This window comes from Nomascus leucogenys, chromosome 6, assembly GCF_006542625.1.
Source record: "Nomascus leucogenys isolate Asia chromosome 6, Asia_NLE_v1, whole genome shotgun sequence".
In the NCBI taxonomy this organism is placed as follows: domain Eukaryota; kingdom Metazoa; phylum Chordata; class Mammalia; order Primates; family Hylobatidae; genus Nomascus; species Nomascus leucogenys.
Window position 1 is genome coordinate 51802218 of NC_044386.1, and position 13930 is coordinate 51816147.

The 13930-nt window shown below is 36.2% G+C and overlaps 1 protein-coding gene across 8 annotated transcripts in view; it reads left to right on the plus strand.

The window, feature by feature from the left end:
* FAM227B (family with sequence similarity 227 member B) overlaps positions 1-13930 on the plus strand; it is a 281662-nt gene that overhangs the window by 29138 nt on the left and 238594 nt on the right. For all 8 annotated transcript variants that reach the window (XR_004030437.1, XR_004030439.1, XR_004030438.1 and 5 more), the window contains exons 5-6: positions 2312-2543; positions 4175-4242. Coding sequence is in view for 5 of the 8 variants with exons in the window: in XM_030814111.1 (XP_030669971.1) it covers positions 2312-2543; positions 4175-4242 (300 nt within the window). In the remaining 3 variants the exon portion in view is untranslated. The remainder of the gene's footprint in view (positions 1-2311; positions 2544-4174; positions 4243-13930) is intronic.

A 13930-nucleotide genomic window follows, 5' to 3' on the forward strand; every position in this document is an offset into this window, starting at 1 on the left:
TAGGTCACCAACATCGAAGACCAAAGTTAGATAAAACCACAAAGATGGGGAGAAACCAGAGCGGAAAATCTGAAAATTCTAAAAACCAGAGCACCTCTTCTCCAAAGGATCACAGCCCCTTGCCAGCAATGGAACAAAGCTGGACGGAGAATGACTTTGATGAGTTGACAGAAGTAGGCTTTAGGAGGTCAGTAATAACAAACTTCTCTGAGCTAAAGGAACATGTTCTAACCCATTGCAAGGAAGCTAAAAACCTTGAAAAAAAGACGAATAGCTAGCTAGAATAAACAATGTAAAGAAGAGCTTAACTGACCTGATGGAGCAGAAAACCATGCCACGAGAACTTCTTGACATGTGCACAAGCTTCAATAGCCAATTTGATCAAGTGGAAGAAAGATATGGAATCAACCTAAGTGCTTTTCAACGTAAGAATGGAAAAAGAAAATGTGGTGTATGTGTGTGGCTATATATACATAGAACACATTTTCTTTGTGTGTGTGCGTGTGTATCCATGCACACATACACAAAATAGAATATTATTCAGCCTTAAGAAAGAGGCTGGGGGCGGTGGCTCATGCCTGTAATCCCAGCATTTTGGGAGGCCAAGGCGAGCAGATCACGAGGTCAGGAGTTTGAGACCAGCCTGGCCAACATAGTGAAACCCCATCTCTATTAAAAAATGCAAAAATTAGTTGGGCATGGTGGTGCGTGCCTGTAATCCCAGCTACTTGGGAGGCTGAGGCAGGAGAATCACTTGAACCTGGGAGGCAGAGGTTGTGGTGAGCCAAGATCGTGCCACTGCACTCCAGCCTGGGCAACAGAGCAAGACTCCAAAAAAAAAAAAAAAAAGGAAGGAAGGGCCAGGTGCAGTGGCTCACGCCTGTAATCCCAGCACTTTGGGAGGCTGAGGAAGGGTGGAAGGAAGGAAGGAGGGAGGGAAGGAAGGAAGGAAGGAAGGAAGGAAGGAAGGAATGGAGGGAGGGCGCAGTGGCTCACGCCTGTAATCCCAGCGCTTTGGGAGGCCAAGGTGGGCGGATTACAAGGTCAGGAGATCAAGACCATCCTGGATAACACAAACCCCATCTCTGCTAAAAATACAAAAAATTAGCCGGGGATGGTGGCAGGCACCTGTAGTCTCAACTACTTGGGAGGCTGCGCCTGTAGTCCCAACTACTCGGGAGGCTGAGGCAGGAGAATGGCATGAACCCGGTAGGCAGAGCTTGCAGTGAGCCAAGATTGCACCACTACACTCCAGCCTGGGCAACAGAGTGAGACTCTGTCTCAAAAAAAAAAAAAAGAAAGAAAGAGAAAGAAAAGAAAAGAGAGATCTCTCTATTTTTGACAATGTGGATGATCTTGGAGGACATGATGCTATGTAAAATAAGCCAGGCACAAAAAGGAACTGTGGCATGATCTCACTTATAAGTGGAATGTATAAAAATGGAACTCATAGGAGCAGAAAGTAGAATGGAGTCTTACTGGGGCTTGTGAAAGAAAGGGAGAAATGGATTAAAGGGTGCAAAGTTTCAGACAGGACAGATAAATTCTGGGGATCAATTGGTCAGCATGATGATTATAGTTAATAATAATGTATGGTGTACTTGAAAATTGCTAAAAGAGTAGATCTTAAATGTTCTCAACACATAAACCCTGTGAGGTGATGGATATGTTATTTACCTTTTTGGCAATCATTGCACAGTGTATACATTTATCGAAGCTTCACATTGTACACCATAAATATTTACAATTTTAATTTGTCAATTATACTTTAATAAAACTAGAAAAAAATGAAAATAAGTTAAAATTATCTCTTCTAATCTTCCCCCTTCCGTTCCCCACAGATATTATGGAACTGTCGTAGACTGAAAGGGACCAAAGAGACATGAAGCCAAAACTTAACATTTTTCTTCTGAACTAGATTCTTTTGCTATGAAGGGCATAATTGGTTCCACTGAAACTTGAATAGAGTCTTTATATTAAATATAAATAATGTATCAGTGCCAATTTCCTGATTCTAATGGTTGCATTTATTATGTAGGAGAATGTTTTTGGTTTTTGGAAATATACACTGAAGTTTTAAAGGATGATGGGCTATCATATAAGCAAATTATTCTCAAATGATTCAGGAAAATAGTTTTAGTAAAGCACTTGTAACTTTTCTGACGTTTGTGATTGTTTCAAATTTTTAAAAAGTGATAAAAAACAATGCTGTGGAATAAAATCTCAATTATAGCTCATTGGTTTTGAACTCTATTATTTAAATTCATTAAAAATGACTTAAGCTATATTCTCTCTTTCACGTTTTTTGCAGGATTATTGGCCAAGGGAAATCCATTTTAGAGATGATGATAAATGGTCATGCACTCTGAAAAAAATAAAAGAAGATAGTTCATTTGTTTCAATTTATACACACCTATGGAAAAATGTTCCTCGAATATTTGAAGCACTTTTGATCATGGAATCAAAATTAAGGGAATATTCACTTATTTTGCAAAACCACACCTCTAAAATATTTAAGTGGAAAAGCATGATTCCTGAGACAAGTGAGCCTTATTTATTTTTATCTTTTATAGAAATGGAGTCTCACTATGTTTCCCAGGCTGGTCTCCAAATCTTGGCCTCAAGTGATCCTCCTGAGTCACCCTCCAAAAGTGTTGGAATTACAGGCATAAGCCAGTGCACCTGGCCAGTCCTTATTTTTTGTGTTAGTAAAGTAATGGTCAGTTGTCTGTGTGTGTGTATGTGTGTGTGTGTGTGTGTGTGTGTGTGTGTGTGTAATCTCATAAAGAATGAAATTCTAAGGTATAAATTTTAAAAATATTTTATTTTAAAACCTCTTCATTTCAAAATGGTTGAATACACATTTTTTAGTTGAACATAAATATGTGGTTTCAAAGGAAGTATTACTAAAACAAAGCCTTAAAACAGTTGTTAAACTGTTAAGCTTTTGTTAAATTGGAGTGGAGGTACAGAGTATTAGGAAAACAGGAGAGCAAGATTGCATCAACTAATATTTTTACTAGAAACATATCAGTAAGGGTCAGGATAGAACAGAAATATCTAAAACTGAAAGTAAAAGGGGTGATAGTTAACCTATATGGGCTCTCAGGCTGGTTTGTAGGAGTAGCTGGTATTCACTATGGAATAGCTGAATGAATGAGAAAGCATACAGCAAGTAATGATAATTTTTACTTCTTTTCAATATTGTATAACATTTTTCTTATCTAATTGTATTAACATTTCCAGAATAGTTTTAAATACTTATAATTATTCTTGTCTTATTCTTGATTTAATGGGCAAATTTGTCATATATATGTCTTGAAAATGATATTAATTGTACTTATAAAGTATTTTTAGGTATTAGATTCATTATGTTATTTCGGTATTTAATATTCTTTTTTGAACTTAGATTTGTGTAATTCTGAAGATGTGTTTAAATACACTTCTATTAAATTAACTTTTTCTAAATTTTCATATTTAAATTGTAAATTTTTAAAATTTTATATATATTTTTAATGTATAAAAGTTATAGCTTCTGTGTATGTATATATAAATACACATATATATAGCTTGTATACACACATACAGACACCCATGTGTGCATATAAATTAGTCTTGTAATGACATAAAATACACACAAGTAAACAAAGTATGAACATATCCTTTCATGTCTTCCTTCTGTTTTTTAAAAAAGGTAATTTTTTATATATATATTGTCCTCAATATGTAGATATCAGAACTTGGATTCAAGTCTATCTAGGTTTTCTGACTTCAGAGCCCCCCATATTGTCTCACTGAGCCATGCAGTACTGCACTTTCTTGAAATTAAGGTGACCACGAAACAACCAAGTGTAAGTGGCTGAGCTATTTGAAAAATGTGGACTTTTTTAGGAGAAGGGATTGACATAAAACTTTATACATAGGAGTAAGTGCCACAGACATGTTAGTTGGAACATGATATTTCAGAAAAAGGAAACAGAAGATATACTTTATATAATAATTACAATTATTCATTCAGCTAACAGTGTGTATTAACATATACTTATCAAAATTGCTAGTTGATTTCATTGAATAATTTTGTATATAATTTGTTTAAAGTATTTAAAATTTTGTTTATTTTTAGAGGAGGTACATATGTATAATATATATACTGTGAATTCTTATTTTCTTAAAGGTTCTTATAGAAAATTGGAACGATATGGGGAATTTCTAAAGAAGTACCATAAGAAAAAAAAGATAATGGTATGGTATCTATGTTTTTATTATCCTTGAAATTTGGATTTTCACAGAAAATATAAACGCTACATTTCCACAGATGAGCACTAATAACATTTTTGTAAATGTCCTTTTAGTCTACTGTTACGAATCTATCATCTCTATGTTTTAAAGATAGCTGCACATACCTTCTTTTCATACTCAATATTACTGAGTATTGGCATCTTCACATAACTACAAGTTATTTGAAGACCTATTTCAAGGTATACTATTACATTTTTTGGTTATTTAATAATGTATAACATACTTAGTAGTGCAGGTCCTATATCAGCCCTCTTATTTTAGAAAATTAATAATTCTTTTTGATGACCTTTACTTTGCCAATTTTAAAAAATCTTTTTGAGATTTTGATAAAAATGGCAAGTCTTTTGAATTACTTTCAGATACTTAGTCTTTTAAAATATATGCTCTAAAATTATATAATGTTAGAGCTAGAAAAACTTTGTATCACCATTAGTCTAGACACCTCATTTAATGCTTTATTTTAAAAAATTTAACTTTTATTTTCAGTTCAGGGTTACATGTGCAGGTTTTTATATAAATAGACTTGTGACATGTGGGTTTGTTGTACAGATTATTTTGTCACCCAGGTATTAAACTTAGTGCCCATTAGTTATTTTTCCTGATTTTCTCCCTCCTCCTGCCATCCACCTTTCAATAGGCCCCAGTGTCTGTTGTTCCCCTCTATGAGTTCATGTGTTCTCATAATTTAGCTCCCACTTAAAAGTGAGAACATGCAGTATTTGTTTTTCTGTTCCTGCATTAGTTTGCTAAGGATAATGGCCTCCAGCTGGATCCATATACCCACAAAGGACATGATCTTGTTGTTTCTTAGGGCTGCATAGTATTCCATGGTGTATATATACCAGTCAACCATTGATGGGCATTTAGGTTGATTCCATGCCTTTGCTATTGTGAATAGTGCTGCAGTGAACATATATTTGCATGTGTCTTTATGGTAGAATGATATATATTCCTTTTGAGTTCTTTCAGAAATCATCAAACTGCTTCCCACAGTGGCTGAACTAATTTATATTCCTACCAGCTGTGTATTATAAGAATTCCCTTTCTCTGCAACCTCGTCAGCTTCTGTTATTTTTTGACTTTTTAATAACAGTTATTCTGACTGGTGTGAGATGGTATCTCATTGTGGTTTTGACTTGAACTTCTCTAATGATCAGTGATGTTGAGCTTTTTTCATGTTTGTTGGCTGCATGTATGTTTTCTTTTGAAAAGTGTTTGTTCATGCCTTTTGCCCACTTTTTAATGGGGTTAGGTGCTTTTTTCTTATTAAGTTCCACGTGAGTTTTGGATATTAGACCTTTGTAAGATGCGTAGTTTGCAAATATTTTCTCCCATTCTGTAGGTTGGTTGTTTACTCTGTTGGTAGTTTATTTTGCTATGCAGAAGCTCTTTAGTTCAATTGGATCCTATTTGTCAATTTTTGCTTTTGTTGCAATTGCATTTGGCATATTTGTCATGAAATCTTTGCCCATACCTATGTCCAGAATGGTATTACCTAGGTTGTCCTCCAGGGTTTTCATAGTTTTAGGTTTTACATTTTGGTCTTTAATCTATCATGAGTTAACTTTTGTATAAGGTGCAAGGAAAAGGTCCAGTTTCAGTCTTCTGCATATGGCTAGCCAGTTATCCCAGCACTATTTATTGAATAGGGAGTCTTTTTCCCATTGCTGGTTTTTGTCAGCTTTATCAAAGATCAGATAGTTGTAGATGTGTGGCCTTATTTATGGGTTCTTTATTCTATTCCATTGGTCTATGTGTCTGTTTTTGTACCAGTTCCATGCTGTTTGTGTGGCTATAGCCCTGTAGTTTATAATAGTTGGAAGTTAAGTAGCATCATGCCCCCAGCTTTGTTGTTTTTGCTTGGGATTGTCTTGGGTATTTTAGCTCTTTTTTTGGTTCCATATGAATTTTAAAATAGCCTTTTTAAAAAATGCTATATGTTCTAAATGCTCTAGTTCTGTGAACAATGTGATTGGTAGTTTAATAGGAATACCATTGAATCTACAAATTGCTTTGGGCAGTTATGGTCATTTTAACGATATTGATTCTTCCTGTTCACGAGCATGGAATGTTTTTCCATTTGTTTGTGTCATCTCCGATTTCTTTTTTTTTTAATTTAATTTAATTTTATTATTATGCTTTAAGTATTAGGGTACATGTGCACAACATGCAGGTTTGTTACGTATGTATACATGTGCCATGTTGGTGTGCTGCACCGATTAACTTGTCATTTAGCTTTAGGTGTATCTCCTAATGCTATCCCTCCCCACTCCCCCCACCCCACAACCGGCCCCGGGGTGTGATGTTCCCCTTCCTGTGTCCATGTGTTCTCATTGTTCAATTCCCACCTATGAGTGAGAACATGCGGTGTTTGGTTTTTTGTCCTTGCGATAGTTTGCTGAGAATGATGGTTTCCAGCTTCATCCATGTCCCTACAAAGGACATGAACTCATCATATTTTATGGCTGCATAGTATTCCATGGTGTATATGTGCCACATTTTCTTAATCCAGTCTATCATTGTTGGACATTTGGGTTGGTTCCAAGTCTTTGCTATTGTGAATAGTGCCGCAATAAACATACGTGTGCGTGTGTCTTTATAGAAGCATGATTTATAATCCTTTGGGTATATACCCAGTAATGGGATGGCTGGGTCAAATGGTATTTCCAGTTCTAGATCCCTGAGGAATCGCCACACTGACTTCCACAATGGTTGAACTAGTTTATAGTCCCACCAACAGTGTAAAAGTGTTCCTATTTCTCCACATCCTCTCCAGCACCTGTTGTTTCCTGACTTTTTAATGATGGCCATTCTAACTGGTGTGAGATGGTATCTCACTGTGGTTTTGATTTGCATTTCTCTGACGGCCATTGATGATAAGCATTTTTTCATGTGTTTTTTGGCTGCATAAATGTCTTCTTTTGAGAAGTGTCTGTTCATATCCTTCGCCCACTTTTTGATGGGGTTGTTTGTTTTTTTCTTGTAAATTTGTTTGAGTTCATTGTAGATTCTGGATATTAGCCCTTTGTCAGATGAGTAGGTTGCAAAATTTTTCTCCCATTCTGTAGGTTGCCTGTTCACTCTGATGGTAGTTTGTTTTGCTGTGCAGAAGCTCTTTAGTTTAATTATATCCGAGAAGTGTTTTGTAGTTCTTGTAGAGATCTTTCACCTCCCTGGTAAGCAGTATTCCTAGATATTTTTGTGTGTCTGTGACAATCGTGAATGGGATTGTGTTTGTGATCTGGCTCTTGGCTTGAGTGTTGTTGGTATATAGGAGTACTAATGATTTTTATACATTAATTTTGTATCCTGAGACTTCGCTGAAGTCGTTTATCAGCTTAAGGAGCTTTTGAGACTATGGGGTTTTCTAGGTATAGGATCATGTCATCTGAAAACAGAGTAGTATGACTTCCTTTCTTTCTATTTGGATGCCCTTTATTTCTTTCTCGTGCCTGATAGCTCTGACTAGGGCTTCCAATACTATGTTCAATAGAAGCGGTGAGAGAGGGCATCCTTTTCTTGTGCCAGTTTTCAAGGGGAATGCTTCCAGCTTTTGCCCATTTATTATGACATTGGCTGTAAGTTTGTCATAGTTGGCTGTTATTATTTTGAGGTATTTACCTTCAATATGTAGTTTAATGAGAGTTTTTCACATGAAAGGATGTTGAATTTTATCGAAATCCTTTTCTGCATCTATTGAGATAATCGTGGTTTTTTAATTTTAGTTTTGTTTATGTGATGAATCACACTTATTGATTTGCATATATTGATCCAATTTTGCATCCCAGGGATAAAGCCTACTTGATTGTGGTGGATAAGCTTTTTGATGTACTGCTGGATTCAATTTGCCAGTATTTTGTTAAGGATTTTTGCATCAGTGTTCATCAAGAGTATTGGCCTGTAGTTCTCTTTTTTTGTTGTATCTCTGCCCAGTTTTAGTAACAGGATGATGCTGGCCTCATAGAATGAGTTAGGGAGGAGTCCTTCTTCCTTAATTTTTTGGAATAGTTTCAGCAGGTATGGTACCAGCCCTTCTTTGTAAATCTGGTAGAATTCAGTTGTGAATTTATCTCGTCCTGGGCTTTAATAGGTTGATAGGCTATTTATTACTGATTCAATTTCAGACCTCATTATTGGTCTTTTCAGGGATTCAATTTCTTTTTGGCTCAGTCTTGGGAGGGTATATGTGTCCAGGAATTTATCAGTTTCTTCCAGGTTTTCTAGTTTATGTGCATAGAGGTGCTTATAGTATTCTCCGATGGTTGTGTTTCTGTGGGGTCAGAGGTGATATCCCCCTTATAATTTTTTTTTTTTGCAAAGTGAAAGCAAGTTTATTAAGAAAGTAAAGGAATGAAAAAATGGCTACTCCATAGACAGAGGAGCCCCAAGGGCTGCTGGTTGCCCATTTTTATGGTTATTTTTGATGATATGCTAAACAAGGGGTGGATTATTCATGCCTCCCCTTTTTAGCCAAAAAGGGTAACTTCCTGACATTGTCATGTCATTTGTAAACTGTCATGGTGCTGGTGGGAGTGTAGCAGTGAGGATGACTTGAGGTCTGTCACTCTCGTCGCCATTTTGGTTTTGGTGGGTTTTGGCCGCCTTCTTTACTGCAACCTGTTTTATCAGCAAGGCCTTTATGATCTGTAAACTTTTGTGCTGACCTCCTATTCTCTTATCATTTCTGATTGTGTTTATTTGATTCTTCTCTGTTTTCCTCTTTATTAGTCTAGCTAGCAGTCTATTTTTTTAATTAAAAAAAAAAAAAACAGGAGTTGTCCTGGATTTGTTGATCTTCTGACTGTTTTTTTGTGTCTCAGTCTCCTTCAGTTCAGCTCTGATTTTGGTTATTTTTTGTCTTCTGCTAGCTTTGGGGTTGGTTTTCTTTTGGTTCCCTGGTTCTTTTAGTTGTGATGTTAGGTTGTTAACTTCAGATCTTTTTAACTTTTTGATGTCGGCATTTAGTGCTATAAATTTCCCTCTTAACACTGCCTTAGCTGTGTCCCAGAGATTCTGGTATATCTTTATTCTCATCAGTTCCAAAGGACTTCTTGATTTCTGCCTTAATTCCATTTTTTTTCCTAAAAGTCATTCAGTAGCAGGTTATTCAATTTCCATGTAATTGTATGGTTTTGAGTGAATTTCTTAGTCTTGATTTCTAATTTGATTGTTGTGTGATCCAAGAGACTGTCATGAATTCAGTTCTTTTGCATTTGCTGAGGAGTGTTTTACTTCTGATTATGTGATCGATTTTAGAGTATGTCCCATGTGGGCAATGAGAATGTGTATTCTGTTATTTTGGAGTGGTGAGTTCTGTAGATGTCTACCAGGTCCATTTGACCCAGTGCTGGGTTTAGGTCCTGAATACCTTTGTTAATTTTCTGCCTCAATGATTCTGTCCTAATATTGTCATTGGGGTGTTAAAAGTCTTCCAGTATTACTGTGTGGGAGTCTAAGTCTTTTTGAAGGTCTCTAAGAACTTGCCTTATGAATCTGGGTGCTCCTGTGTTGGGTGCATATATATTTAGGATAGTTAGGTCTTCTTGTTGAATTGAGTCTTTTACCATTATGTAATTCCCTTGTCTTTTTTGATTGTTGTTGGTTTAAAGTCTGTTTTGTCTGAAATTAGGATTGCAACTCCTGCTTTTTTCTGTTTCTCAGTTTCTTGGTAAATTTTTTTCCATTTCTTTACTTTGAGCCTATGTGTGTCATTGCATGCAAGATGGGTCTCTTGGAGATAGCATACTAATGGATCTTGGTTCTTTATCCAGGTTTCTACTCTATGCCTTTTAACAGGGGCATTTAGCCCCCATTTACATTCAAGGTTAGTATTGATATGTGTTGATTTGATCCTGTCATCATGATGTTAGCTGGTTATTATGCAGATTTGTTTATGTGGTTGCTTTATAGTGTCAGTGGTATGTGTACTGCAAGCAGGTGCAGCCAGGCTGGGACCCTGGGAGAGGCCAGCAGACCAAGGGGTGCCCAAGATGGACTGGCCCCATCTTTTGGGCAAGATGGCCTTGCGTAGTTCAGGTCTGACAGTTCCCCTAGGGCTGTCATCTTGTTGTTAGTTTGTTATTATGCAGACTTGATTGTGTGGGTACTTTTTAGTGTCACTGGTGTATGTACTTAAATATGTTTCTCTGGTGGCTAGTAATGGTCTTTGATTTCCATATTTAGCACTCCCTGAAGGACCTCTTGCAAAGCAGGTCTGTTGGTAATGAATTCCTTTAACATTTGCTTGTCTGAAAAAGATCTTATTTCTCCTTCACTTATGAAGCTTAGTTTGGCTAGATATGAAATTCTTAGTTGGAATTTCTTTTCTTTAAGAATACTTAATACAGCTGGGTATGGTGGCTCAGGCCTGTAATCCAGCAATTTGGGAGGCCGAGGCAGGTGGATCACATGAGGTCAAGAATTTGAGACCATCCTGACCAACATGGTGAAACCCTGTCTCTACTAAAAATAAAAAATTAGCCAGGTGCAGTGGTGTGTAATTCCAGCTACTTGGGAGGCTGAGGCAGGAGGATTTGAACCCGAGAGGGGGAAGTTGCAGTGAGCCAAGATTGTATCACTGCACTCCAGCCTGGGCAACAAGAGCGAAACTCTGTCTCAAAAAAAAAAAAAAAATACTGAATATAGGCCCCCAATCTCTTCTGGCTTGTAGGATTTTTGCTGAAAGGTCTGCTGTTAGCCTGGGGAAGTTCCCTTTGTAGGTTTACCTGCCCTTCTTTCTAGCCGCATTTAATATTTTTTCTTTCGTATCAACCTTGGAGAATCTGATAACTGTGTGTCTTATGGATGGTCATCTTGTATAGTATCTCACAAGGGTTCTCTCTACATTTCCTGAATTTGAATTTTGGCCTCTAACGAGATTTGGGAAATTATCATGGATGATGTCCTGAAATAGTTTTCCAAGTTCCTTTTCTCTCCCCCTTTTTCAGGAACACTATAGATTTGATCTCTTTACATAATCTCATATTTCTCAGAGGTTTTGTTCATTATTTTTTATTTATTTTTATGTGACTGAGTTATTTCTGAGAAGCAATCTTTGAGGTCTGAGATTCATTCCTCAGCTTGGTCTATTCTGCTGTTAATACTTGTGATTGTATTATTAAATACCTGTAGTGTGTTTTTCAGCTGTCAGTTCAGTTTGGTTCTTTCTTAAAATTATCATTTCAACTTTCAGCACCTGTATTGTTTTAGTGTAATCCTTAGATTCTTGGAGTTGGTTTCAGTTTCTCCTGAATTTTCATGATCTTTATTTCTATCCATGTTCTGAATTCTTTGCCTATCATTTCAGCCATTTCAACCTGGTTAAGCACCGTTACTGGAACTAGTGCAGTCATTTGGAGGAAAAAGACACTTCGGCTTTTTGAATTGCCAGAGTTCTTGTGCTGATTCTTTCTCATCTGTGTGGGCTGATGTTCCTTTAACTGTGGTGTAATTTGAATGTAGTCAATTCGCTTTGTTTCTGGATGTTTTCAGAGGGCTGAGACTTTGTGTTGGGTCTTTTTTTGTAGCTGAATTATTGTCCTTGGTTTTATCGGGGCATGTATTTGCAAAGTATTTTTAGTGTTGAAGTTTGGGATGTGATTCAGTAGATGGTGCTTAAGCATACTGGTTAGTAGCTGGGCACTTGCTCAGCCAAGTGGCTCTTCTGTATTTCCTCACATTTACAAGGCATGCTCCTTTCAAAGAAGTTTTAAAATTCTCACTACTTAATTTTATCAAATGACTTTTCAAAATCTATTGAAATGGCCTTTAGGTAAATTATACTAACAAAAGTTTTAATAGTTATTCTTTTTGTTAAATATAAAAGTTTTATTGGATTTATCAATCAGAATTTTAACATGTATTTATATTTTTGTGGTCTCATTTTCAGGTTATATGACCAAAAACTATGTTTTTTGTTACTGCAACTCTGCTGCTTGAAAACTTCCACTATTTCTTTTCCTCCTGCAGAATAAAGCCAGGACTTGGAGATTAACCTTAACATTTAATTAAATCTGACTTCATCTTTTTTATTGATACATAATCATTGTCCCCATTTACAGGGTACCTGTGATATTTTGATGCATGCATAAAATGTGTAATAATCAAATCAGGTTATTTAGAATAGCTATCATTTTTTGTGTCAGGAACATTTCAAATATTCTTTTATAGCTATTTTGAAATATACAATACATTGTTGCTAACTATAGTTGCCCTACTATGCTATCAAACAGTAGAACTTAATCATTCTAAATAACTATATGTTTGTACACATTAACCAACGTCTCTTAATCTCTTCCACTCCCCAAACACCCTTCTCACAGCCTCTGGTAACCACCATTCTACTCTATACCTCCACAAAATAAACTTTTTAAGTTCCCACATATGAGCAAGAACACATAATACTTGTCTTTCTGTGCCTTATTTCACTTAACAAACAACCTCCAGTTTTATCCATATTGCTGCAAATGACAGGATTTCATTCATTTAATGTCTAAATAGTATTCCATTGTGTATATACAACACATTTTATCTATTTATCCTTTGATGGAAACTTAGGTTGGTTCCATACCTTAGCTATCGTGGATAGTGTTCCAGTAAACCTGAGAGTGCAGGTATCCCTTTGTTTTCCTTTCTTTTGGAGAGATATTGAGTAGTGGGATTGCTGGACTAATTGTATGACAGTTCTATTTTTAGTTTTTTGGGAAACCTCTGTACTGTTTTCCATGATAGCTGTACTAATTTACATTCCCACCAATAGCATTATAAGAATTCTCTTTTCTCTTCATCCTTACTAGCATTTGTTGTCTTTTGATAATAGCCATTCTAACTTGGATAAGATGATATTTCATTGTGGGTTTGACTTGCATTTCTTTGATGATTTGTGATGTTGAACGTTTTTCATAGGCCATTTGTATGTCTTCTTTTGAGAAATGTATATTCAGATCCTTTGCCTCCTTTTTCATGGTATTATTTGTTGTTTATTTTTGCTGTTAAGTTGTTCCAGTGCCTTGAATACTAATATATTCTGGATATTTGTCTCTTGTTAAATAAATAGCTTGCAAATATTTTCTCCCATTACAAAGGTTGTGTCATCACTCTGTTAATTGTTTCCTTTGCTGTACAGAAGCCTCCTATTTTAATATAGTCCTATTTCTGACCTCATCTTTATTGATCTGTAGCTTTCAAGCACATAGCCTTCTTTCCAATCATATTTGATCTCATTTTTCCTAAAAAGTCTCTCTTTCTTATTCCTGTGTACACTTTATTTTTTTTTTATTTTTTTTTTTATTATACTTTAGGGTTTTAGGGTACATGTGCACAATGTGCAGGTTTGTTACATATGTATCCATGTGCCATGTTGATTTCCTGCACCCATTAACTCGTCATTTAGCATTAGGTGTATCTCCTAATGCTGTCCCTCCCCCCTCCCACCACCCCACAACAGTCCCCGGAGTGTGATGTTCCCCTTCCTGTGTCCATGAGTTCTCATTGTTCAATTCCCACCTATGAGTGAGAACATGCGGTGTTTGGTTTTTTGTCCTTGCAATAGTTTACTGAGAATGATGTTTTCCAGTTTCATTCATGTCCCTACAAAGGACACGAACTCATCATTTTTTATGGCTGCATAGTA